This window comes from Plectropomus leopardus, chromosome 1, assembly GCF_026936395.1.
Source record: "Plectropomus leopardus strain MGB_pleo_1.0 chromosome 1, ASM2693639v1, whole genome shotgun sequence".
Classification (NCBI taxonomy): Eukaryota; Metazoa; Chordata; class Actinopteri; order Perciformes; family Serranidae; genus Plectropomus; species Plectropomus leopardus.
In genome coordinates this window covers 19420506-19445567 of record NC_142176.1, presented here as the reverse complement: position 1 = coordinate 19445567, position 25062 = coordinate 19420506, and the positions used below count along the sequence as shown (strand labels likewise).

At 39.3% G+C, this 25062-nt stretch overlaps 1 protein-coding gene across 3 annotated transcripts in view; it reads right to left on the bottom strand.

Annotated features, from left to right (window-relative positions):
* The window catches only part of dagla (diacylglycerol lipase, alpha), a 51838-nt gene that overhangs the window by 18978 nt on the left and 7798 nt on the right, over positions 1–25062 (bottom strand). For all 3 annotated transcript variants that reach the window (XM_042508324.2, XM_088077181.1, XM_042509101.2), the window contains exons 2-13: positions 6645–6746; positions 6247–6458; positions 5965–6066; positions 5729–5867; positions 5502–5589; positions 4539–4673; positions 4362–4439; positions 3266–3390; positions 2778–2928; positions 1388–1471; positions 372–449; positions 13–93 (exon numbers count right to left, since the gene is read on the bottom strand). In XM_042508324.2, coding sequence (XP_042364258.1) covers positions 13–93; positions 372–449; positions 1388–1471; positions 2778–2928; positions 3266–3390; positions 4362–4439; positions 4539–4673; positions 5502–5589; positions 5729–5867; positions 5965–6066; positions 6247–6458; positions 6645–6739 — 1368 coding nt within the window. In that variant the 5' untranslated portion in view covers positions 6740–6746. The remainder of the gene's footprint in view (positions 1–12; positions 94–371; positions 450–1387; positions 1472–2777; positions 2929–3265; positions 3391–4361; positions 4440–4538; positions 4674–5501; positions 5590–5728; positions 5868–5964; positions 6067–6246; positions 6459–6644; positions 6747–25062) is intronic.

The following is a 25062-nucleotide window of genomic DNA, read 5'->3' as shown; positions in this document are numbered from 1 at the left end:
TGAGTCGTGTACCAAGTCTCTTCCAAAGGCTTGTGACAAGATCATTTCCTGCTCCAGTTTCTTCTTGATGTATTCTGCTGAGTAAACCATCCCCTGAGAGTGGAAAGATAGAGAAAAGGATTCAGCGGAGGGGAGGATGGAAAGAGACAGAAATATGGACAGGAAGTCTGCGTCATTAAGCTCTTATTAAAATATCCATAGCAATTATTCTACTATTAACAACTCAAACGATCTTCAAGGTCTGGGATAATGTTACTTGCTTAAAATGCTCAATGGAGAACAGAGAACTGTGAGGAGGAAAAATGTCAGAGGAGACTACACAGAGGAGTATGCTTAATATACTGTAGTGTTTTAAAACTGTGATCTCTGACCTTGTGGCCAAGCCAGGTCCCGTGCTGCTCCTCTACAGGCAAACGTTCAGAGTCCCCCGTCAGATCAGTCAAGGCGTCCTGATACACACAAGACAAATTTAAAAAAATTCTACAAAAGACAGCATAAAGCAGAAAACACAAGTGAATGGAGTGAAAAACAGGGAATTTAGACGGAAAGTGAAAAGAACATCTAACTAATTTAGGTGCAAAATAATGAAAAATCATCTCTGTTTGAAGTCAAATTCATAAGGTCTTTTGTAGGTTTAATCTTGAGGTTAGAATAAAGACTAGCTTTTATTAAACAACTTTTTAGATTGTGAATTTGCTAGCTCCGACAAATGATGAGATGACTCATTGCGAGCTGACGAGAACACGCATCAAGCACACAACCCTGTGTGTGACGCAAGATGTAAGGCACCGCCCCCAGGTGAAACCCCATGTTTATAGGGAGTCCCATAGGGCTACAGTGGTACCTAATGGGTGGAAAACCACTGCCTTTGAAAAGGTGTTTCTTGTTTGCCCTGAGAGCTATGAGAGTTCAGCACTTACTTAGCTTTGTATATTCAAAATCACATTGCAAAAGCATCTTTAATCTTTGTACTCTATTTGTAACATTCCACTGCATGTACAGCACTTTCATGTTTTGAGTGGTTGGGAGCAAAGCATCAGAGATCAGTGGTGTGAATAGTTATTTTCCTCTCCAAAGGACGTTTTGCCTTTGTTACGAGGCCATGATTAATCTCTTAGCTGTAGGTTCAATTCAGGTCTTACAACACCATGGGGATTCTCATGTGAAACAAATGATAGGACACTTAGCTCTAAAAGCGGACAGTCACGTTTCTATTCCAGTGCTTAAAGGGTGTGGGAGTATGAGAACACTGCATTAAGCTATGAGAACTTCACCTGCTCTGGAGGTGTTGGTATTGTGAGGTAATGATGGGAACTGGGTGCGCTAACGTTTAGAGAAAGCTGAAGATACATTACTGTAAAAACATGACAAGAAAGCTAAAATTTACCTTTGGTGATAGGGTTCCTCTGATACTGATGACAACCTTCTTTTTCTCATGATCCACTGCCACAAAAAATGGAGTCTCATAAACCTGTATGGACGATGCAGAGCGCACAGTAAAAGATGGTGAGACAGTAAGAGGAACAGGAGACGGGTAAAGTGACGAGAAGACAAATAATACTTAGTTTCACTTCCATCCCGGCATAGAGAGCACTTCCTAAGTCTCTGTCATCAAACCTTTTCTCCACTTGGCACCGCACACAGTCATATAAGTCACTCAGTGAGACAAATTTATAGATGGAAACTCAGCGCTAACCTCGTCACAAAGTGTTCTGCTTTAAAAATCATCAATGTCACGAGGCTAGTGTGACTGACCAGGTGGAAATTCCACATCAAAATATAATTAGTTAACTAAATATCTCAAAAGTAGGACACTATTTTAACAACTATTTCTTTTTTTCTGTTGGAATATAGGTGGCCATTTGAATGGGAAAGTGGAGTTGGCAGCATGACTGGAGTAATTATTTTGACCTTTAAAACTACACCCAAACAGTGGGGTTAAACTTGCTTCGTAACAAAGAAAGCATAACTTTTGTTTTTGATGGCTTGGCCAGTTTATGTTGGGGACCTATATTTTTTGTTAAATAGGGTGTATTACAGTGTTGTGGCAATGATAAACCAATGTTACAGGTTTACAATTAATCCCAAATATTACCTATTTTACACAATCACCAAGAATGAGAGCAAAAAGTGAATGAACGACCAACAAAAACATCCTCATGGATAATACACCAAAAGCCAGCAAGACTGTACAACTGTAAATTAATCCTGAGGCCACAAAAAGTGGTCACTCTCCCCACTTCGGCTGCACCTTAAGATTCTGTCCATAACAATCGAAAACAGCCTTGGCGGAGTCCAACACTTTCTGAGAACACACTTGACTTACTGCCAAGGATGTGGACACAGCAACTCTGCTGCCCATATCTCAGCAACTAAACTGGTGAGTAAAGTGTTATCCAAACATTTACAACTGATGGCCCAAACTACAAAGTAAAGCCACTAAATTATCAGACTGGCTCCCAGTATGTGGATGTGCAGCGCTGCAGCCCTGCACAACCCTTTGCTAAACTGAAGTTTGTTTGACAAGATTACTGTCTGGTTTGCAAGCATAACCTCACATGCAGGGCTCCATGTGCAGAACAGTTTATGGGTAGAGCATAATTTACCTCAAAAGTGTATTGTGCAAAGAGTAAGATGCATTAACAATAAAACAAATGGATGGGCAAATAAAAAAAACATCCTGAAACTTTTCCTCAGACTTCCCACACAACTCATCCTTTGTCTAACTTTGCCCAAACACCTTTGACTGCTCATTAGGCGGTTGTCGGATTACTCACAGCATCGTGGCAGGAAGTGTAGACAATGTGAACCTGCTTGAGGTCCCTGTCCAGGAAGTGTCTCCGTATAGCCAGGACATTACAGCCGCAACAATTGTCCTCCTCCACTGTCACGGACTGAGACAACCGAGAGCCAGACATTGAGGTACAGCTGGGGTGAGAGGGCAAGATAAGAAAACAGGAGCACAGATGAATACAAAAAAAAGCAGATATTATGTTTGTTCTATACGTAAAACAGTGGGTGGGACAAGCACAAGAGAATTGCAGTATATAATCTAGTTTCCCAGTGCAGGCAATGCAGATGAGAGAATGTGATTAATTCGACATCGCTTGTGTCAGTGAGTGAGTCTAACTAGAGTGGTATTGTCTCAGTGGATTACCACTTGGCAAGTGTTGACGCATGTAAAATTTGATCTGCACTGGAGAGGCTCAAGAGACATAGAAGCCAAATAGATCAAAACTGTGCGGGTGTATGTTTGAGTGCTTACGGGCAGGAGCTGGCGAGGCGGCACAGCCCACAGGCAGGCTTCCTCATTAGGTACATGGGCCAACCGTATGCAGCCAGGGCAAAGAGCATGTAATAACACACATCCTTGTACATGTTCATCTCGGTCTGGAAGAGGGAGAGGCAGTCAGTTGGACACACACACACGCGTAATAACACATTCATAAAATCATGAGAAATTTAAATATGCAGATATAAATTAGTACATACACTGCTTTCAAACACACACTAAAATTGCACAGAAGACAGTGTGCACAACTGCAGAAAACATTTTTTAAAGTCAGCTAACCATCATAATATCAACTGGTGGCTCTGGTGCAGTACATTTTTTTATATGGTGTGAGAAATACACAAAACTGCTTTGTATGGAGCCAATAGCCAAGGAACCCTGTGACCCCTAGTCTTTTCCTGTTATTATCTACATTGGCCGCTACAAGGTAGCCCTCTCTTTGTCTGTTGTTTGTTAATGTTATGTGACTTTAAGCAAAATAAATCCTTTAAAAAGGCAAATAAAACACACACAACCCTTTAAAATTTAGTTAAAATCCATGAGTTAAAATAAATGAGAATGCATTCTGTACTTTTATGATCCAGTATTTCATTATTTACCTTAATTCTAAATGTTTAAATATTTATTTCACTTCTGGAAAGATGGCCCTTTCTTAAAACTTGGCTGTCTATGTTATAGAAAGAGGTAAATCCTTTTGAAATTGGTGCTATATGGCCATAGAAAACAGAGGAAAGGGGCTGTGTAACTTTCGACAAGCTTCTACAAGAATGCATTGCCCCACACTGGACCAATAAACGCTCTCACTGGTGAGTCACATGATACAATTTGTCTGTTTACAATATGATGGCAAGTTGGTTATGAATCAAAGTATAGTTAAACTGTAAACTAAAAAATGTTTCGGAAAACATTTTAGGCAACACAATAACACTCAATAATACTCATATTATAATAATAAAACACTGGTTGAAAACTGGCAAAACATTCTATTAACTTTGACAAGAGTCCACTCTTTGTGATATAAACACAAGTCAACCCCGATTTTGTCAATTTATCACAGACAGAAACTCACCGAGTTCTTAAGGTCCAGGTATCGAGTATTTCGAGTGACAGGCATTCCAGATAAGAAGGCTAAAATGTCATTGTTGGCCTTAGGAAGAAAAAAACAGAAAACTTATTTTTATTACAGCACATTGCCTACGCAAGCACAAAAATATAGACATTATTTTTTTTTTATAGACAGTGATACCTGGTCCAGGATAGCAGATCTCTTAGACCTCTGCCTCTGGCGGAGAAGTACCAGGCCAGCAATAATATCACTAGGCACAATGTCCAGGTCTCTGAAGAACTCTGCAAAAAGGCTGGCCACTTCTGAATACGCATCCTGGAGAGGAGAGCAGCAGATATCAGATGACATGTTGGCAAAGCAGGGCAACACAAAGAGGATTGATCTACAGGAAGTTTCATTTGATCACGCAGCCATTTAACTGTCTGAGCTTCTGCTTGTCGTTCTCTGTTCACGTGAATGATAGCAAATAAAAAACACATACACAAACACAGCGTATACTAGCTCGCCACAAATACAATTTTGTAGGCTGACAGGTGGCAAAGCTTTAACCAAAAGGTGAGGCAGCTTTGGAATTTCCAATTCACTATCAATATTACTACTTGAAAATTGTCAACACAAGTCTTTATTTTTGAATGTCATGTGAGGCGGTGCAGTATAACTGCCTAGATACTTCTAGATACGCTTCAAAGCACACTAACCTGAGGGTTTGTCATGTCCACTGGATTTGTATCAATTCACTGAGGACAGCATGTCTTCTTCAAGAATTAGTTTTAATTTAGTCAGAGAGGAAAATGCATTGGGCTGTTGGCTAAAAGCTGATGGCAGTCTTTCTGGATTTCACTTCTGCAGTCTAGTCAAGTGAATGGTTGTTACTAGCTTTTCTATGGCTGCAGCAGTACGGAGAGACTTTTCTTGTGGACAGCTTGTAAATTGAAATCATTTGACATTTATATTTTATATGAAATGCTTAATGTTGCTGGTAAGTAGCTGAGCAGCGAGCTCCTTTGTGTCACAGGCTTGACTCATCCTGTCAGGGCTTATTTTAATGACTGGCTCACTGGACGTTATGCCTGACATATTTCTGGTTTCATTCATTTCTGTTTTACTTTAACTGCGGAGTGGAAAGTGTGTGTTGTGACTCACTGATTGTGTATCCTGGGCTCTTGTGCAGCACATAAAGAATTTGAGTCTCCTGCTCCAGCTACTGGCTTGGCCTTCCTCTAGCCTGTGTCTAATGGAAAGAAAAAGACAAAAAACACTGAATTTGCACAAAAAACAGGTAAGATGTGCATGTATAAATGCTGTGCTTTGGTTGAGTCTTGTTTCAATACAAAATAAGAAACAAAGAGAGATTAAGGTTCTGTTAAAACCTGAGTGTATATGTAGTGAGATTGCGCTGACGCCGACGGGTGGCTTTCAGTTTGACAAACGTCCGACCCGTAGGATCAAAGGTGCACATGAGGGTAATGCAAACGCTGAATATCACCAGCCAGTTGCATGCAACAATTCCTACAAAGAATATAAAAACATTACTTACATTTCAGTATAACAACTCATATAACAACTCATTTTAATGTCCATTCTTCTTTAAATGGCTTTCACTCACCCAAAGCCAGGTTTTTGGCAGTGACATCAGAGCATGGCTGATAATACTGGACAAGCCAGGCGATTCCCACCACAGCATACACTAGCTCGACCAACAGAATAGCTTGAGGAGAGAAAGAGGGAGAGGGTGTGAGGAGAGAACAATGATCAATATCTGCCCGATCAATATAAACAGTGTTCAGATCTCAACTTGGAACCACAAGTAATCCTCACAACCACATCAACCAATACTCTCAAGCATCAAGAGGTAATCATGTTTTGAAAGAGAGCCTGTGTGTCTTACCTAGCCGTATATAGATGACATACTGCACAGCATCCCTGGGCTGCGTGTACAGAATGCTGCCTCTCATGCTCAACCACATGATGGCGCTCTCACAGATAAGGCAGCTGACCAGGATGCCCAGGTAGCCTCGGCCATGGTCCACCAGCGTTACAGAACAGGACTGGTCAGAGCCATACGGGAGGCCGAACAGAACCACGGACAGAACCACCAACCTGTGTGTGAAAGCAAAGGATAAGGAATATATCTTTGTGCAGAGATTCGCCGATACACTAAAAATTATATATATACATACATATATATATATATATATATATATATATATACACATATATATATATATATATATATCTGCAAAAAAAAGAAAAGAAAAAAATCAGTAAATCAGTAAAGTGACTCACCAGATGCAGTGCAATAGAAAGAGGAAGAGGGCGGGCAGCACCAGGTCATCACTGCCAACTGACCAGCGCCGCCGAAACATCACCATGCCAGGCATCACTGCCCTGTGGGAGCATCAAAGTGAGAGAGACGACTTTATTATCACTATTTACCACATTTAAACAAATGTAAATGCAACCGAGTTAGCTGTGGAGCTAGTCTTTATTGGTAGTCCCTTGCCCCTTGAGTGGATAAAATCCAAATAGCAGGTGATACAGGTACAGTGTGAGTTTTCAAATCAAGCAGGTAAGTAACACTAGTAAAGAATGTATAGATGTAATTTGCTACCTGACTTCTTTGTCAAAAAAAGTCATTATGCCTCAATTCTTCACAGGGTTTTTAGAAAAAGTTTAACCTAATGCCTTACATACTGTACATCTTAGTACTGTCACAATACTAGAATTTCTAACTGCAAGACAGTACCTCGAAAAATACTGGATACCATTTTTTAATATCAATGAGAAAAATCAAAAATCAAGGGCATATTATTTCAAAAATTCAGAATAGATGTGAATTGATTAATCAGTATTATTAACAACAATAGTACAATATAAACTGTAACTCTCTTTTTACTACAGTTTTACTATTTCTGAGCCAAATGCAATGTGATTTCATTCTGATGTACATTGTCGGGTATAGCTTGAATGGCAACAAAGTCGATCTAAGTCTAAATGATGAAACAACAGAAAGCACATTTATACTGGCATGGATGTCTCAACAGGTCAATTGTTACTCAAAGCTCAACATCACGAATATTGCAGTGATTTACATTCTGTTTGTTAAACTCTCTCTCTATACCAAAACTGAGAGAGGGCTGCAGGGATTATAACAGAAATAGACTTCCATGGAGGAGAAGAGTAAAGGATAATGGGACGAGGAGAAGATGAGACTAAGTGGGTGAAGGGATGCAGAGAAAATGCATCACTTAATGTACAAAAGACTGAGAAGCAGCTTTGATATATGATGGCAGCACGCTGGTTATGGCCACGTGAAAAAGCCTCTTTTACGTCACTCCGTCCACTCTTGTTGTTGGAAAAGCATTGTGAGGTTACTCGAGCCGCCTCTGGGGCTAAACAGAAGTGAACTGTAAAAGGCCTGGTACAGAGGAAATAGTAGGGAGAAAGGGAGCCACAGAGAGGCTGATGCAGGCCTTATGGTGCTGATACGGGCTGATACAGCCTTTATCGTGTGCTACTCCTGCATTTGCTGAAAGCTAAAGGATGGCATTTCCAGTCTGTCAGAAAACTATGCCGTGCATAATGCCAAAACCATTTTCTATATTTAGCTGGCACAAAAGTTAGAGTGCACCCGTATTCTGGCCTTTATGGTAAATGCATTGAAACAGGCCAAGAAACACAAGCCTGCACCCCTAAAATAAGGTGTCAACACAGAGTATATTCTACCTACCTACCTATCTACCTACCTACCTACCTATCTATCTATCTTTCTAAACAAAAGATAAAGGAGCACAACTTAGTTTTTAGAATTCTTGTTGGTCATTATCCAGCACTCCTCTGCAATTTAGTATTGTTTCAGAACATTTTTTCACATTTTTTTAGTTATTGAGAAACTGGCAGCACCCTCCTCGTTTCACCCTTAAATACCACAGTCACTGTCTCACTCTGCATCGTGCCTGCATGGAACAGCACACAAGGGATAGCTGTATCAGTCCCTGGTCAAAGGTAAATGTGACATTTGACTGTTTGAAATAGATAAATACTGCAGTAAAGATGCAAAAATCTGCATTTCCACAGTGGGTTGAAACTAGGATGATAAAAATGAGCAAAAAGCAGGAGATGCGAGGCCTGGGTTGTTCATTTAATTGGGTCAGTGATGTGCAATTGCACATTTAAGAGAACTCAGATAGATAGCAAAGTACTGGCACAACAACTTGGTGGTGCAGCAAAATTCTTCATTTGGCATCCCTTTGTGTGACATTTTCCAAGTTTGTTCACACTTCTGTTTCTTGACATTATGCGTCTTGTTCCTGTATCAAGTTTTGCACTGGTCTACTGAAAGTAACTGGACTGGAATATATAGTAATGTGCTTTTTTCTTCCTTGTACATGTAAGGTAGTGTCAAGATGACATGCTTATCATTCCATTCCTAGACTGAGAATAGTCAGTGATGTGCTATCTTATAAGGTGATAGTTCAAGCTGGCAGTAAAAATCCAGATAAGCAACTTTAGAAAAAAAAGTTTGCTGTCTGCAGAACAATAACTCACTGAAAAGACAGCACCTGTGGTCCTTGTGCTTTGTGTTTCACAATGCTTTCATGGGTAACTCCATGTTCTCATAATAATGACAGATGTACAGATGATAAACTGTGTCTGGAAGGACTTGCTTTAAGAGAGATAACTTGTGTCTTCATTGTCCTGCACTAACATGAGTAGGGCTGGGTATCATTTTAAAAAAATACTATTCCATTATCAATATCAGTACCCTTAATGTGATACCGATACCAACACATAACCTTATTTAATACCTTTATTTCCCATGTCATTTAATTCCTATCATAGGAATAGATGCATTTAGTTGTGTAAAATGCCATCATACTTCAAACCGCAAACTTCACAATAGCAAAGACTGTATGTGATGTAGCCGTTACAGTAGAGGGTCAATCACATGTCGCATTAAACTAAAGAGCGCTAGCAGTGATTGGCTGCAAGGAAAACCATACAAATAGTCGTTCTTTTTCTAGATCTGGTTACAAAAAGGATCAAATGTGGGTATAGTTTGACTAGAGAAGAATAGGTACTACTTGGTACTATGTTATTTAGACAATGCCTTAGAAGGGCTTGAGTACCAATACTGAGCTCTAAACATGAGTAACAATTTGAGATCAAAACAAGCATCTGCACTTCTAATCATAAAGTGCTAGGCAAGGTTAAATGTGAAAGATCAGACTCTGGACAGTAAGAATGGGAGATTATACCTCAAATCAATATCACAATTAACTGAACAGTTTACCTCGATTACAATCAATGAACAATAATTTTGTTTTTTGCTTTTTTTTTGTTTGATTTTTGCCCTCATAGTTCACTGACACGGTTTTATTTGACCATGGTGTGTTGGTGTGTATAAACATATGATGCATTATTATTTAACAAACTATCCAACATTATATCAGAATTAAAAGCTTCATCTTAAACAAACTTCAGGTAAATTGAAGTACACTGTGCTGATAATGGGTCAACCTCTTCTGACTTAAGGACTCTGACTTAAACGTCTGCTGTGTGCTATTAATTGTTTTCCTTGGAATAAAAAGTTTTGAGTAGGCCTACTTCTATAGCTGCCAACAGCTTGCCAACATTTCCAGTTAGAGAAAAGTTGAAATAAGGCAATATGCCTGTGGCCCCAGGCCCCCAAATCCCCACATCTGCCTCTGGTAATAATAATAAGAGCTCAGTGCGGCGGCTGTATGAGACACGGAGCGATGCGCTCTGGTGTTTCTAAATAATTCCATGGCAGGTGGCAACCCCGATGGGGAAAGGATGAATTTATACATAACCAAAAAAATCGACATGGGGCAAGATTACGTTGATTGGAGGTTCTGAATGTACTTTTCGATTAATTGCTCAGCCTTATCCCGCAGGTTGACCTGAAGGTCGGGCAGTTCAGGTAAGCTTAGAAAATATTGCAGGTTTTGGGTGGGTGGATTATAATACGTGACAAGGCAGCGTTCTGTATAAAGTTATTAATAACTTTCAGAAAAGTGCGATAATTTCAACATTCTCTTTCCCTCTCTTTGTCTCTTTCACAGCAATCAGCTTTATCATCATCGCTGCTGCACTCAGGCTTTCTGTTTGTCAGCTTTTGAGCAGGAAAATCTGTTGCACTCTGAGATATTTAAATCTCCCCTGCAGGGTTGGAAATTAACTATTTTGTCCACCTGCCACTGTGGCGGGCAGATTTCAAAATGTATGAGCCTCTCAATAGATTGCCATTGCTTTTTTGAAGCAAATCTGGTAGCCACTTGCATATTTTACTAGCATTTGGCTGGTGGCTGGTGCTATTTCCAACTTTGCTCCCTGATCATAATTTTCTTGTATAATATTTCCCTCAGAGAATATGTAAGCTAACAAAATGTCCCCTCCAGTGTTCGATTCACTGATTAACAAATATGTTTATGGCATGGGCAGGGTGGATTGGCTCTCATAACAGGCTGGGTTGGTGCAGGTTTTAAAAAAAAACCTGAGCTGCACATTTATTTATTTCATGTATATTTATATGGGGACAAGTACATAGCATAAAACTGATGCCACATACCACAGCATTTACAGCCTAAGCTAATTTCCAATGCCCGTTTAATGGACAGACTGCAAGTAGTCTGCTCTTCAGATATATGCAGAGGACTTGGCTTAGTCAAAATGATCAACATGCTCTCCAAACCAGTAGTAGTGAAGCATTTTATCATGACTTGAAGAGAGGATACTAACACTAAGATGGACAAGAAAGGGCTTCAACCAGCAGAGCTAATCTTGGGAAATAACCTTCAAATATAAAGAAAAAATAATGTGCAGAAAATCTGCTGTTCCTTGTTTGTACTTTGTAATTACCTCTGAAGAAAGAAATCAGGCAAAGAAAAAAAATTCATTGAGGCATTTGTGCTACCACCTACATAGCTCTCAGTAGGGATGTGTGGAGTATTACAGAAAAAGACTGGCATTTCCTCTGAGCAGATCTGGTAGAGAAATACCTTTTACAAACGCTTATTGCTTTTATTACCACACACACACACACACACACACACACACACACACACACACACACACACACACACACACACAAAAACACAAACACAGGAGACCTTGCTGCCAGAATGGATCTCTGTGCACCTTTAGTTCACTTTTAATTTGTCACCAAATTCATTAGTCACAGTCCAAGAGCTTTGCATCGGCAAAAAATTTATCTCCATGCCAAGTCCATTAAGATTCACAATCGTAACATATCTGTGGTCTGCACCTTTTTTGTTGTCTAGCCATGTGCCAGTTCCCTCCTTCATTTCTCCAATGGCTGCTTATTGAGCCTAAACATCTGCGCTGATTTGCATTTTGTCTGCATACAGATCAGAGGTTTCCACTGTTGTTTGGGACCGACATGAAATATGGGCTCCTATACTTTTTGCTCTTTTGTAATTTATTTGCTTTTCCACATGTATAAATTTAAGCTGGTACAGCAGACCACCAAGACATTCAGTGCAAATTTGACCTACATTTTGGTAACCTGGAGACCTACTGAACTGTAAAAACCTGGTTCATTATTTTAGTTTCAACAGAGGAAAGTGCATGTCATACGCTCTGGTTTGATCTTAATAAAACCTTAAGTAAAATTGATCTAGATCAATACTGACCAAAACAGTTTGGCTTGTTCAAATTTTACCAGTCACACGATATTATTGTTTTTTTTGTTTGTTTGTTTGTTTGTTTTATGAGACTGGTGAGAAAAGAAAAATCTACCCTCCACTTGCATATTTTACCAGCATCTGGCTGGTGGGTGGTGCTTACTTTACACTTTGGCTGCAGCCATTTAACCTGAGATCTTTGTCTTAATATGCATATTGATTATGTTTTCTCTAAGACATTAACAAAAATGCTTAATTAATAATGTTCAATTAAATATTTTTTTGTGCTGATTTTTATTTAATCAAAAATTAAAGGTAGCCCATGTAGTTTTTGAGTAGGGGAAGCACTGTGGGGCAAACTTTTACTGAGAGTGGTCACGTTTTGTTTGTTAATTCATTATTAACAGTTTGCATAGTTCCAATAATCTTCAGGTCGCAACAATTTGCACTTTTATGCAAAAATCATAGACTGTATAAAAAATGGACATAGCAACTGTTACGTCACCCAATGGTTTGTGGACTCCCATTTTAAAGCCTTGAGTTTGGCATTTTGGCCGTTGCCATGCCTTTATTATGTCTAACTTTAAGCCTTAATAAAATGTAAACCAGGAGTTATATGAAAATTCACACCCTGTAAAGTTGTCATGAATGGAAAAATTAACTGTAGAGCCCAAAACCGTATATTGCACTAGTCTGTTAACATGTTTCTTCCTGCACTTTCGTGTCACCTTCATTTTCAGCCCCATAGGTTTTCCAAAATGCATGTGAGCAATGCAGGTTGTTTTTTTTTTTAATTGGCTTAGAAAAAGTTATATGTGGACAAAAATGAATTCCTTTAGATGTCAGGATACACATAATGTGTTTTGGTGAGCAACACTGAGTGTAAATGCCATATTGAGCTGGAAAGAAGCTGAGGATTTCATATGTACACAGGTGTCAAGCTGGCTGTCAGGATGGGTGTTGTGCAAAACAAAACAAAAAGTTTCATAGCTTCAGATAAAAGTGAATCACACATAACTGGGTGACAGGTAAAGGCAATAATTAACTTCTGTATTCTATTGAGAGAGAAAAATGACTGGTGGAACTAGTTTAGCTTTGTGAATGACCTTAATCAAGCAGACACCCGCTATTCATCTGACTGTGAAATGCTTTGGCTGCTTGAAATTGTACATTAAGCAGCAAAGAGGTTCACTAGTCTCCTTTCTACAAAAGAAAGTTTAACTGCTGACCTCTTAACAGTGGTCACAATTAGACCCCTACCAACACTGCCTGACACATGCCATGTTTGCTTAATGACATTAACCACAGGCTCAAACACAGCTATGAAGTTGGATCGACACACGTAACAGTCCTGTTCAAGCTACTAGATTTAAATTCTGCAGTGCTTCTGTTACATTATGCATCCCTGTTTTTAAACCCTGACATGTACCTGTACGTAAGTGCGGTTCCCCTATAATCTAATTATTATGGAGACTGCAATATGGCCAAGTACAATATCCAAATGGAAGAGATGCAATTTTTCTACATTAAGGTAAAATGTGTCACAATGTACTGCTATAAATGAAGCATTTGGGTGCTAGAGAGATACCTCGACCTACAAATTATATTCTAGACGTAAGGGTACATGTTGGCTTGGTGCAGACTCCAGCAAAAATCCCATAATCATCATTTATATATTTTTTTTATCAGTGGAAATAAAATGAAAAATGACCTTTCCCATTACAGCTGTGACACATCAGTAGCTGTACAATGTAACAAAGTAAATTTACTGAATACTATACTTAAGTATGAATTCGAGGTATTTTCTTTTCATGCCACTTTATATTTTAAGTCCACTACATGTAAGAGGAAATATTGTACTTTTTACTTCTACTAGATTTTTTGTTACTGATCAAATCACCAAACTGTTTTTACAAGTACAGCTGCAACAACTAGTTGTTCAATCAACCAGTCAATTCAAATTAATTGCCAACTATATTGATACACATTAAAGTCTTTTTGACTTTTTCTAGCACATTTCATAATTGGGTGTGGGTTTTATTCCGTTTTAAAATAAGTTTGAGTTCTTGGGTGTTTCTACTTTTATTTTTAATAAATTTGAGTTTTGGGATGTTTTTTTTCTATATTTTTAAAAATAATCTTGAGGTTTTGTGGTTGGAAAATGTATCTGCAGTGCGTATTTTTTTCTATTTTACTTTAAGTACATGTTCCTGTTTATACTTACTTTTAATTAAGTAACAGTTTCAATATAGGACATTTATTTGTAGCACAGTATTTTCACAGTGTGGTATTAGTACTTTTACTTAATTAAAGATCTAAATACATCTTCCACCACTGCTCATCACAGTCGCAGCATCTGTCAAAATAATCGCAGTGTGATTTTTAGTTTTTTTAATTTGTTGCATATTGTGTCGTACGTAACGTAAAGCTGGCCCACTCGTGAGACCCTGCAAACTGAACACCATTTGTCACACTGAGGCAGTCGCATTCAAACAGTAAAATCTCAAGAGTTATATGAAACATTAAACTCCGTGATTTCTTTGAAAAATACACCGTACAGATATAACAACACACTAAAAACTGTTTTCATGAAGCAGGCACACATATTACGGGACAACTGACGCCCAGTAATTCCTTCAATGTTTTCATGTCACATAAAATTGTTTTCACAGCAACTTATCCTGAGCTGTATTGGCAGGTGATTACAACTGGCGAACTGCAGCAAAAACAGAGGGGTCAAACCACAAGCAGTAGAGCGACAGTATGAAGATTTTCCTTCCAATCAAAGCACTACAGCAGGTGGTTTCATTGATTGGCAGACCTTCAGCCAAAAAGGGCAGATGACACAGTGAAATCGACTGGAAGACAAACCTGTTTGCTTTCATCCCTGCACAGCAAATGGTTGGATACCCCCATAAAAAGCACGGGTACTCGCTATGGTTATTTGTAAAAAGCTTCAGAGGAGGCTTGAGGAATTTACATTAGGCGTGGCACAACTCTTGACCCGCAGACTCCGGCTCTTAATTTCACCCCGTGGCTCTTCAGCTTTAAGGTAATGCAAGAGAGTGAAGTAAACAGGGGCATGTGAATGGGTTCATGTGACTGAAGTCACCTCACAGCTACTTGTAAAACTCTATCTGGGTTGGAGTAACATTAAAGAGCACAGTGGGAGAAAAGAAAGATCGGGGAAAAGAAATAAGAGAACATCTAAACTCCCCCCAAATCTCATTTAGGCCAAAACAATCAGGCCGGTGGAGTCAAGCAGATCTGTTAAATGCAGAAGGCGCACACTGGACCTCCAGGGACTCTGTTATCAGCTCTCTCCTCCAGGCCTGTTGTTAAGATATGGCTTAAACTCCCAACAGAGACCTCAACAGTGGAAAAACATTATGACATAATTATAAATTAAATGGGATTAGAGAGTGTGACCTTGTTGAAGTGTAAAGTGTAGATCTACTAAGTAAAGTATAAGTAAGTAGTGCCAGCTCCTTCCATCTAAGCATGCATCTATCCGTTTTTTAAACTGCTTATCGCGTCAGGGTCACGGGGATGGAGATTTATGGATTCCTAATTAAAGTTTTTGTGGCCTGCAAACTGCCTTGTGCAGAACTGTTGCCTTAATCCCTAATTTAAAACATGTTTTTTTTTTTTTTAAATATTTGTATTTTGTTGCTTTAATTTACACTCCTATCAAGTCATATATCCTCAGATATCCATGTAGAATGAGCGAATGTGTCTGTTATAACCAACACTGTAAAGCCCAATCCATCAACAAATTTTTATCAAGTTAACACAAATGTTCCAGAATGTAAAAATGTCAAAAACTTTATGTCAGCTTGATGAAAAAACTTGTAGACTTGACATACATTTTTTATGTTAGATCAACAATTTTTAAGCTTTGACTAAAATGTATAATTTGTTTAAATATTGTATAATAAATATTATTAAACATCCAGCAACCTGGTAATTTTGTTAATATGATTTGGAATTTAATGCTCCAAAGACCAAAACAAAAGTTCTGTTGAACTGAAATAAATTTCCAGTCTGACAAGAATCATGTGACACATTTATTTTGTGTCTGGTGTAGTCAAAATTCTTATATTACTGTATTGTGCTAAACTAAAAGTTTTGAGTGCAAGCCGTTTCCAATACATTTTTGAGTTGAGTGAGCTATTTGACAATACGGATTAATGGCCAAATCTATAAAATGTTAAAAAAATTCATGATACTAATCAAACAACCTAAAGGCATCCCCCGGGGCTCTGTGTAACAGTACACAGAGCCCCGGGGGATGCCTTTAGGTTGTTTGTTTTGTCCGACCAACAGACCAAAGATATTCTCTCTACATTGATATTAAACAGATAAAAGTAACAACTCTTTATCTTTAGGAAGCTGCAGTTTTGCTTGATAAACACATACAGTAATAATAAATTCCTCCCTATTGATTTATCGATTAATAATTTCAGCAGTTATGATCCGTGAAGCTCTTTGTAAATTGCTTCCAGACAGAAATGATTATTAGCGCCATTATCGTTATCAGCTATCAGTAGCAGCCATCTTTTTTGTTAATGTAGTCTCATAAATCATTTTTAAAACAACCAGGAGCAGGCAGGACTATGTTACTGTAAGGCAGCAACTGTAACCACAGATTCTGAGGTCAGTCATTGCTCCCAATTGATGAGTCCCGAGGTTCTGCGGAGATCAATGTTCGAGGAACACCTCAGAAAAATGTCCCTTTAATGATGCGCCCAAGCGCAGCAGCAAATGACTTGGATAAGTACAGCTGTGACCAGTCCTTGAGATCAGACTTAAATCCTCCTCTAAGTCAACTGTGCCTTTTTCTTACAATCAAAATCTTACAGTCGAGAGTACACTGGTCCAATCATCTCAGTTTGGGTAATCTATCAAGCTGCACAGTGACATACACTATTACTCTTGTAATCAGTTTTGTGTGCCACTAATCAGCACTGACCTCTGGTGAGATCGTCTCTGCTCGCCTCATTTCATGGAAGAAGACCGGTCATCAGTACATGTCTCAGCCCAACACCCTCACCAGTTGCCTCCTTATGGGCTCTCCCATCCATCACCCAGGGGATGTTAGCCTATTAGTGGTGCTGTTAAGCTTCCACTGTAGACATTAGCAGAAGCACTTAAAATGTTTTCAGCACAGCAAAATGCTAACAGATCATTTTACATTCAACTACAGAGACTCCAACCATTAGTTTACACTGTTGTGCACTGCCAGAGTTGCATGGTTAAAGGGACAGTTAAACCAGAAATCAAAAATACATATTTGTCCTCTTTCCCGTCATGCTATTTATCAGATTAGATATAGTGGTGGTATGAATGTTTTGGCAATATAGTCTGTATAATGGAGCGAAATAGCACTCAGCTTGTGGTCCTCAAAGCGCCGAAAAAATATTTTGTAAAACTCAACAGCAATTTCTCTTTCCAGAAATCATGACTGGGTAAGTCCAGATAAACTAGAGAGCTTTTTTGTGATCAGTTTCATGTGGAAACACCTGCCCATTGTCTCACTGCGCAGAAGGAAGCATCTAATGCTAGCTCACCTGCTATCACCTTCCTAACTAACGTTATGTACTGACAAGAGCACGAGCCTCTCGCTCAATATGTGTGCTTCTTTCTGCACAGTGATATGGTTGTCGGGCATAGTTCAGTGGAGAGAAAATAGTTCCTAAATGACACTCGTCACAACAAGGTCTGTGGACTGTTTTGAGAAACCGGGTCATGATTCCTGTAAAGACGCATTACTGTTGAGGTTTTCAGATGTATTTTTGCGGGACATTGAGCACCAGAATCCAAATGCCACCTAGTTCCAGAAGGCAGACATCTCCATGATATCTCCAACATTTGGTAACTCACACAAAAAGTAATCTAGACTGATAAATAGCTCTACAGGTAAGAGGAAAAATATGTATTTTTGATTTTGGGGATGAACTGTCCTTTTAATTGGGTGTTTAACTTCCTTAACAATTTGAGAATTGGTGAGCGAGCCAGAAAGGGGGAGATCATCTATTTCTATAAGGTATTTCCAATCAGAAAGCATATCTTCTAAAAACAGACATGCAGTGTGATATGAGCAAGATGGGTGTTAAGAGTGTGAAGTACCACATTCATTTCGACAGTGATGGCTCCATAAATTAGGCCAATACACACAAACACTGCCAAGTCCCATTGCAAATAAATATTATGGCATATATGTTCTGTGCAATGATTTATTATGTTGTGTCAAAAAATACACCTAAAAATGTTATGATGTTTAGGCCTTAATGGAAACACTTGGACTGACATGAATTATGACAACATACTGATTATTCCAAAATGAGTGCACAGCAAACATACACAGACTGTTTTTGACACACATAGCTGACATCCCTGTCACTCAAGAAGCCATAATTATCCATAGCTCAAGCTACACATGACCATTTGATTTTACTGTGATGACGTAGCTGGCCAAAAAGAGAGACATTAATGGAGAGGGGGAAAATCCCTTTCACTGTTTATGTGTAGACATTCTGTGGATTCAAAGATTTCTTTGAAATGGGGAAGATGTGGCTCTTCTCGCTTTGTTTGATGCAGACATTTCCTTTCCTTTCCTCCATGCAAATACATAACACTTAAACAATGACAAAAATTGGATTCATATATTCATATGCACTAAACGGACTAAATGTGCACTCACTACTTCAAAATCAAGTCATTTTGAGCAGTTGTGGGTGGGACCTTTTATATCAAAGTGCACAAGATGAACAGTTTTTAATAACACTGATCACCCAGAAACGGTCATGCCTGCATTACCACAAATATAGATATTTTTATAGATATTTAAAACATATTAATGTGCCCGAGAAACAAAGTCTTCATAACTTGCATGACTATTCATTATAATATAAGATATGATCACAAATCTGTTGTTCCACTATCCAAATAGCCACAAAATTATATAAACATAAATGATACCTTCCATGATTTACTTGGAGATGATGCACAGTCAGGATAAAAGCAAACACCAAGCCTATCCCTTATTAATGTTGGGGGAATACCAAAGAAACATCCAGATGTTGTTACTGAGGATGAAATTTCAAACAAGTTTGTATTTTTAAAAGTCCTAAAGCAATAAATACGTTCAGTTCCAGCACCTGAAGCTGGCACACACCACACACACCCTGCTACGTTTGTGAGCAGAGATCAAAAGAGCATCTAAATGTGTAAAACCTGACCTTTAGGGCAACTCTACTACACAGACTACTCCAGGCTGAGCTGCAGTCCCTGCTATGATAGTGCTTACTGCATTCAGCATGAGTCATGCAAACTCTTGACTCTCATCCTGAGCTAGTGACTCCGTCTGAATCCAAATGACATGTGTTTTGTGAAAAGACTGTGACATATTCCTGCATGTGAGCAATGCTTTTGTGCTCCACACAGCGTGCTACTGTGTGCCAGGCCCAGGCCCATACCCACGTGATGCAACAACAATGATGTAACAACAATGACAGGGCTCCCTGTCCGTCATTATGGCTTTATCTTTGACACGGACATGAAACAATCGAGGCGCAGGCATGCAGCACAGCATCAGAAATGATTTACTAAGAGTGATCGCTTTCTGATGCATCTCCTGCACATGCTATAGCTCACTAAAATCTAAAATCACTATAATCATATTTTTACTTACACAAGGTTTCTAAAATTTAACTATTATCGTTTAATTTAGTCAGTATATGTCCACCTTTGCTAATAAAAGATAAAAGTTAACTCACCTGGTCTCTCTGCTCAAAGGATAACACAGAACACTGTCAAGACATCAATACATCATTCCCGGGAGAGAGACAGATACTGGACCTGAATCTAAAATCTGCACAGACAACAAACTCAACTCCCATCTGAACTCAGCACTGGCTGTATCTTCCTTGTTTTACACACAGCAGCTTGATCTAGTATGACTAGCAGCAGGTGTGTTAGTATCCTACTCTTCGATCTCACTCACAGTGAGTCTGCTGCAGCAACAGCAGCATCAAGCCAAGCTGTGGCACACACACAGCCTGTTGGTTACAGCCTCTTTATTTTGTATCACGTTCTCTCGCTGAGAAACCTCTCCATCTACCACCACTGTAACTGAGCTCAACAAGGAACATTTACTTTGTCTGACAAACATCTCCACACACAGACACAGGAGAAAGGAGATCTTACAAACTGGTTTGAAAATAAACAGATAAGCTGAATCTCTTGATTAACATAACAGAGAAATACAGGTCTTACAGGTGCTCCTGCGAAATCATCAGTCAAACCTAAACCTAATCACAAGGTAGCCTACCTTTTGAAATGATGCAAACATAATCTGCAAAAACAAAGTGTCAAACAAACAATCACCTTTTGTAGGCTTAACCCTTTGAAACCTGGATCTTGTGCTGTGTTCAGTTGCCTTTTTCAAGTATTTAAACATTTTAACGCTGAGCAAATTGGTTTGATTTCTTTTTTTTTCCCCGATTATTTTTTTGGCTTTTTAATGCCTTTATTCAATAAGACAGCTTAAGCGTGAAAGGGGAAGACAGAGAGGTGGTGACATACAGCAAAGGGCCGAGGCTGGAATCGAACCCGCAGCCACTGCAGCCACCAGGCGCCCCAAATTGGTTTGATTTCCTGAACATGGAAAAAAAGGCAATGAGCAACTTAGCGAAAACAAAAAAAAATCCTGCCATCTGTAAAATAATTATTAGATTTAGAATATTGTTTTTTAAAAAGCTAGGGAAAATGTACAGAAAATGTGATTTAAAATTATCGTAATTCTATATTTAAAATAATGTCACAGAATTCTTGTTATTTTAAAGCACTTTTTTGAAGTTGTTTCTTTTTTTGAATTTTAGTTTCCTTTTTTCTTTTTTGGTGGTAACTTTCAGGCAATTTTCTTTCTTTGTTTTTTTGTTTTGACTAATTTCTGGCAAAATTTTGGGTAATTTCTTCTTACGCTGCTCTGTGCTTTCTTCCCATGATTTTGAAAGAAATCTAGCGAATGTGCTCAGGTTTCATCGGGTTAAAGTGTCAATGTACAAAATAATCTTTTCCCTCATCCTCAACTTGACTTCTTTATAACAGATTCCAACAGTTTTCAGTTTTTCAAAATGTTTCCATAAACCATCCTCATCCCCGAAATTGCCATACACATTCCCTCCAAAAACTGCTCTGAGCCTTTAGTATTCAGCCATGTCATTGTGAGACTCATGCATGGACAGCAGAGAATTGGATTATGCTGCAAGGACGATTTAAGAAGCTTCTACGGACATTTTGCTGTGAAAATGTATCAGTAGTGGAATCCATTTAACTAACCGGCACCTCCCAGGCCTGCAGGGGGTAACTGCTCGATACTCAAAAAGATGGATCTTTGGTACAGCATCACTTCAAGCAGCTTTGTGTTTATTATTACAGCTTAAACAGATAAAACAGCTGTTTTTTTAGCAAGTATGCACATTTATACTGACATTACAGAAACAGGATGCCTGGTTGTCTTTGAAAAAGGGAAGCTGCGCTGGTGAAGCAACATGTTGTTATTGTGTATAAGATGATTAAACGCACATAAAACATTGTTCCCCTTTTGCAGGTAAGTGAATGAGACTACTGGCAAGTGAGCGGCCCGCCCCCGACCAGTAAGATAAAATCCAAATTCCTCTGTTTTTTCCAATCAACGATGTAATTTTACAGCGCACACAAACCGTCCGCCGTCCAGCCCCACCAGTGTTTCCCGTTAATTACAAAGACTATGGCGGCCTGCCATAGTCCAATTTGTCCCACCATAGTCTCAATGGAGCTGGACTGTTGATTAAGAGCCGTATTAAAACACTGTTGAGTTATTTGTAGCGGCAGAGACGTGCAGCAGAACGTCAGGCACATTAAAAGTGAAACTGTATCTATTGATCTGATCAGCTGTGAATGTATCAACAGATCAATCATCCCCCTCAGGAGTGACATTCAGCTGCGAAGGAGATAAAAAGAACTCCACCTGCTGCGCTGCATTTACGGACCCACAAAAACATTGGATATTAGAGTGGTACCACAGATAGAGTGACACTAACCACTATGCCCCGCCACTGGCAGGTAAATGTTTGTACCAAATTCATCATGTGATAAAAAACTATGCTGAGAGGGTCTACTGCGTTTTGGTGTCATTTACAGGCACGATTAAACATCAACTAGGTTGACAAAACCTTCAAATTTATCTTTATGTTTGATCATTAAGTACATTTATTGGCAGGTAGGATTTCTATGTCAAGACTTATTTAGTTTTACTTACACTGATTAAAAGTTGATCTATAGATTAAAATGATTTTGCTCCAAATTTTTGCTCTGTCCTCTTGTTTGAGACTGTATTCGACATAATACCTTAGCATTTTATGTCAATAAAATGGACTGAAACTAATATACGTGACACATGTTTTTTCATTTATCAGACCCCTTGGCCGGTGAGTCAAACACTTAATTTAGGATACTGTGTGTGTTTTTGTGGGTGTCCATCCACAGCTGGGATGCTCTGCTCTGATGCACTGAGCATGCCCTGATGCCATTTCTTGTCAAATCATGCATTTTCTATGGTCTGCTTCAACAGACAGTAATTACATCACGACTACATTTCTAAATTGCGTCCATCTTTAGGCAACAGATGCAAAACACTTGCAGACATACCTCAAGGTTCAGTAGGGGTGTGATTTACCAGTTTGTGGTTATAAATCTATCACTCGTCACACACTGTGAACTTAAATGTCAGCATCAACAACAGCAGCTTTTACTTATACACTGCTGGTGAGTAAAGCCTTATGTAAACAAAGGTGTGTCCAACAAGACATATATGAACAGACTCCAGCTTTAACTTTAGCAAGGATGTGTCTGATATTCCCTGCAGCACATTTAGTTTTTGCAGGTTTTCCTGTGCTGATCCACAGGATGTGATTACTCACATGGCACTTTATTTGGTGAATGAAAAATTTATATATTTTAAAATAGCTGAGAGTATGTCTTAAAAGGAGAAATTTGCAATGTTTGAAGTGGATATCCAGTCAGTGTTGATGGTAAATGAAGTCAATAGTAGGAATAAAATCCTCAGTGCTTGTTGTGTTGACAGAGAATCTGAGTTTTCCTACATGTACACGGATGCAGTGCATCCGAGCTGCCGACGCTCAACCCCCAAATACTCCCCAAACCTGTCCAGCACGTGGAGGTGGGCGTCTCAAATACAGCTTTGTTTACAAAAAGAAAAGGCGTCTTAAATAACATACTTCACTGTTCATGAGAACACCAGGAAAAAACATCAAATCTAATAACACTAATGTGTTATCAACTTATTGTTATTGCCTTATTGTACAGATCCTGGAGGCTGTGTATCAACACCGCAACCAAAAGCACTTTATTGGTCAAAACACAGTGTTGGATGACAAAAAAAATGACTTGGTGATCACCTGCCTCCTTGGCCCAATAGTTTATTCCAGTTTATCTTTGCAATCCTGAAGGAGGTCTCCATTAAGTTTCCAACCTGCCACAGTTAGCCAAACTATGGGCGAATTGCGAAATGCTCCACACATATTTCTCCGCTGTCTTACAGCTGACGGTGGAGCAGCAGCTCTCAGTCAGTATGGGATGTGATAGCAAAAAAAATGCCAGAGATGTACTTAGGTGATCATCAAATATTTGTCCAACTGTTGTCTCCAGGATACCTCTGACAAAGTGAGGATCAAAACTTTCACGCATAGTAACGCACACATACGGGCTCTCTCTGGTGTGTAGCTGAGTTGGCCAGTACACTGTAAAAAACATTTTTGGTCACATCTTCTGTCTGCATTCATAATAAAATATCTGCTTTGCTTTGTGGGAGTATGGCAGATTTTGAAGCAGCCCTTAGAGACACAGATAACACTATAAAAAATATGTTGTAATGTCAAACACACCCCAAAAATTTAAAAAGATGAAGTTAATGCTTCATCTGTCTTTTAATATCATCCCTGCTATCCATACACACAAAATGTAAGGAGGTGGCTTTGACAGATGTGGGAGTCTGTGTGTTTTCCAACGGGATTGATTTATTCCAGTATGGTGATATTCCTGAGGTTATGTGTGATTACGGGTTCTCCAACTACTGCACAATCAGTTGAACTATTATTAAAGAGATGCCCTGTAGGCACACAGGTATGCAGAGTCTCTCCTGTCCCGCAGGTTGCTTGTTACTGCGTCAGAATCAATAAGAATCAACAAGAAAGGAACAATAGTTGCTCGGGGGGACAGTGGAAGTAGGCTGAAGAGGAGTTGGCATGCAGTGAGGTGATGGGCACAATCCTGCACAGACAAGCTACCGAGAATATCTACAGAAAATGCTGAGGTTATGCCCGTTTGGCATGATGCTCCTGACTGCAGCACAGCACAGTCCCAAATCTCTCCGTCTCCTCTGCTCTCTGTCATACATCCATCTGCTCCAGTCTCTCTCTTTTTCCGCCTGGGTCAGTGTTACACTCTGCTTAGATCAAGATTCTCTCCAGCATTTGTCACATTCCTGGCTCTGCTCCTGCTGTCTCTAATGATCCTGTCTCTTCCTATTCTGTCACACTACGGCGGTAGTCTGTCCATCCTAAAGCATCTCATCCATCTCCTATCTCCATCTCCATCTCCATCTCACCCTCTGCTTTTCTCATCTTCTGTCTTTCCATCCTCATGCTCTCTCCTTCTTCTCCTCCTACCCACACACTCATTCAGTATTCATATTTTAGAGGACATTTATGAGCATGAAACCGAGCGTGTGCATCTGCACCATTTTCAGTGCAGAGGAAACCTACATTTTCTCCTCGAGCTTTCCCCTGTCCCCCTCCTCTTCCTTATCTAGCTAATCCAGATTCTGGTTTTGGTTTCGTGTTGCTCATCTTTTTTTAGACTGAAAGCCATGTGCCACTCACTCCTACTCTCCCTCTGCCTCTTTCTCCATCTTTTTCTCCCACTGCCACCCACTCAATCCCTTTCACCTCTTCCCACTCCATTTTCTCTTCTTT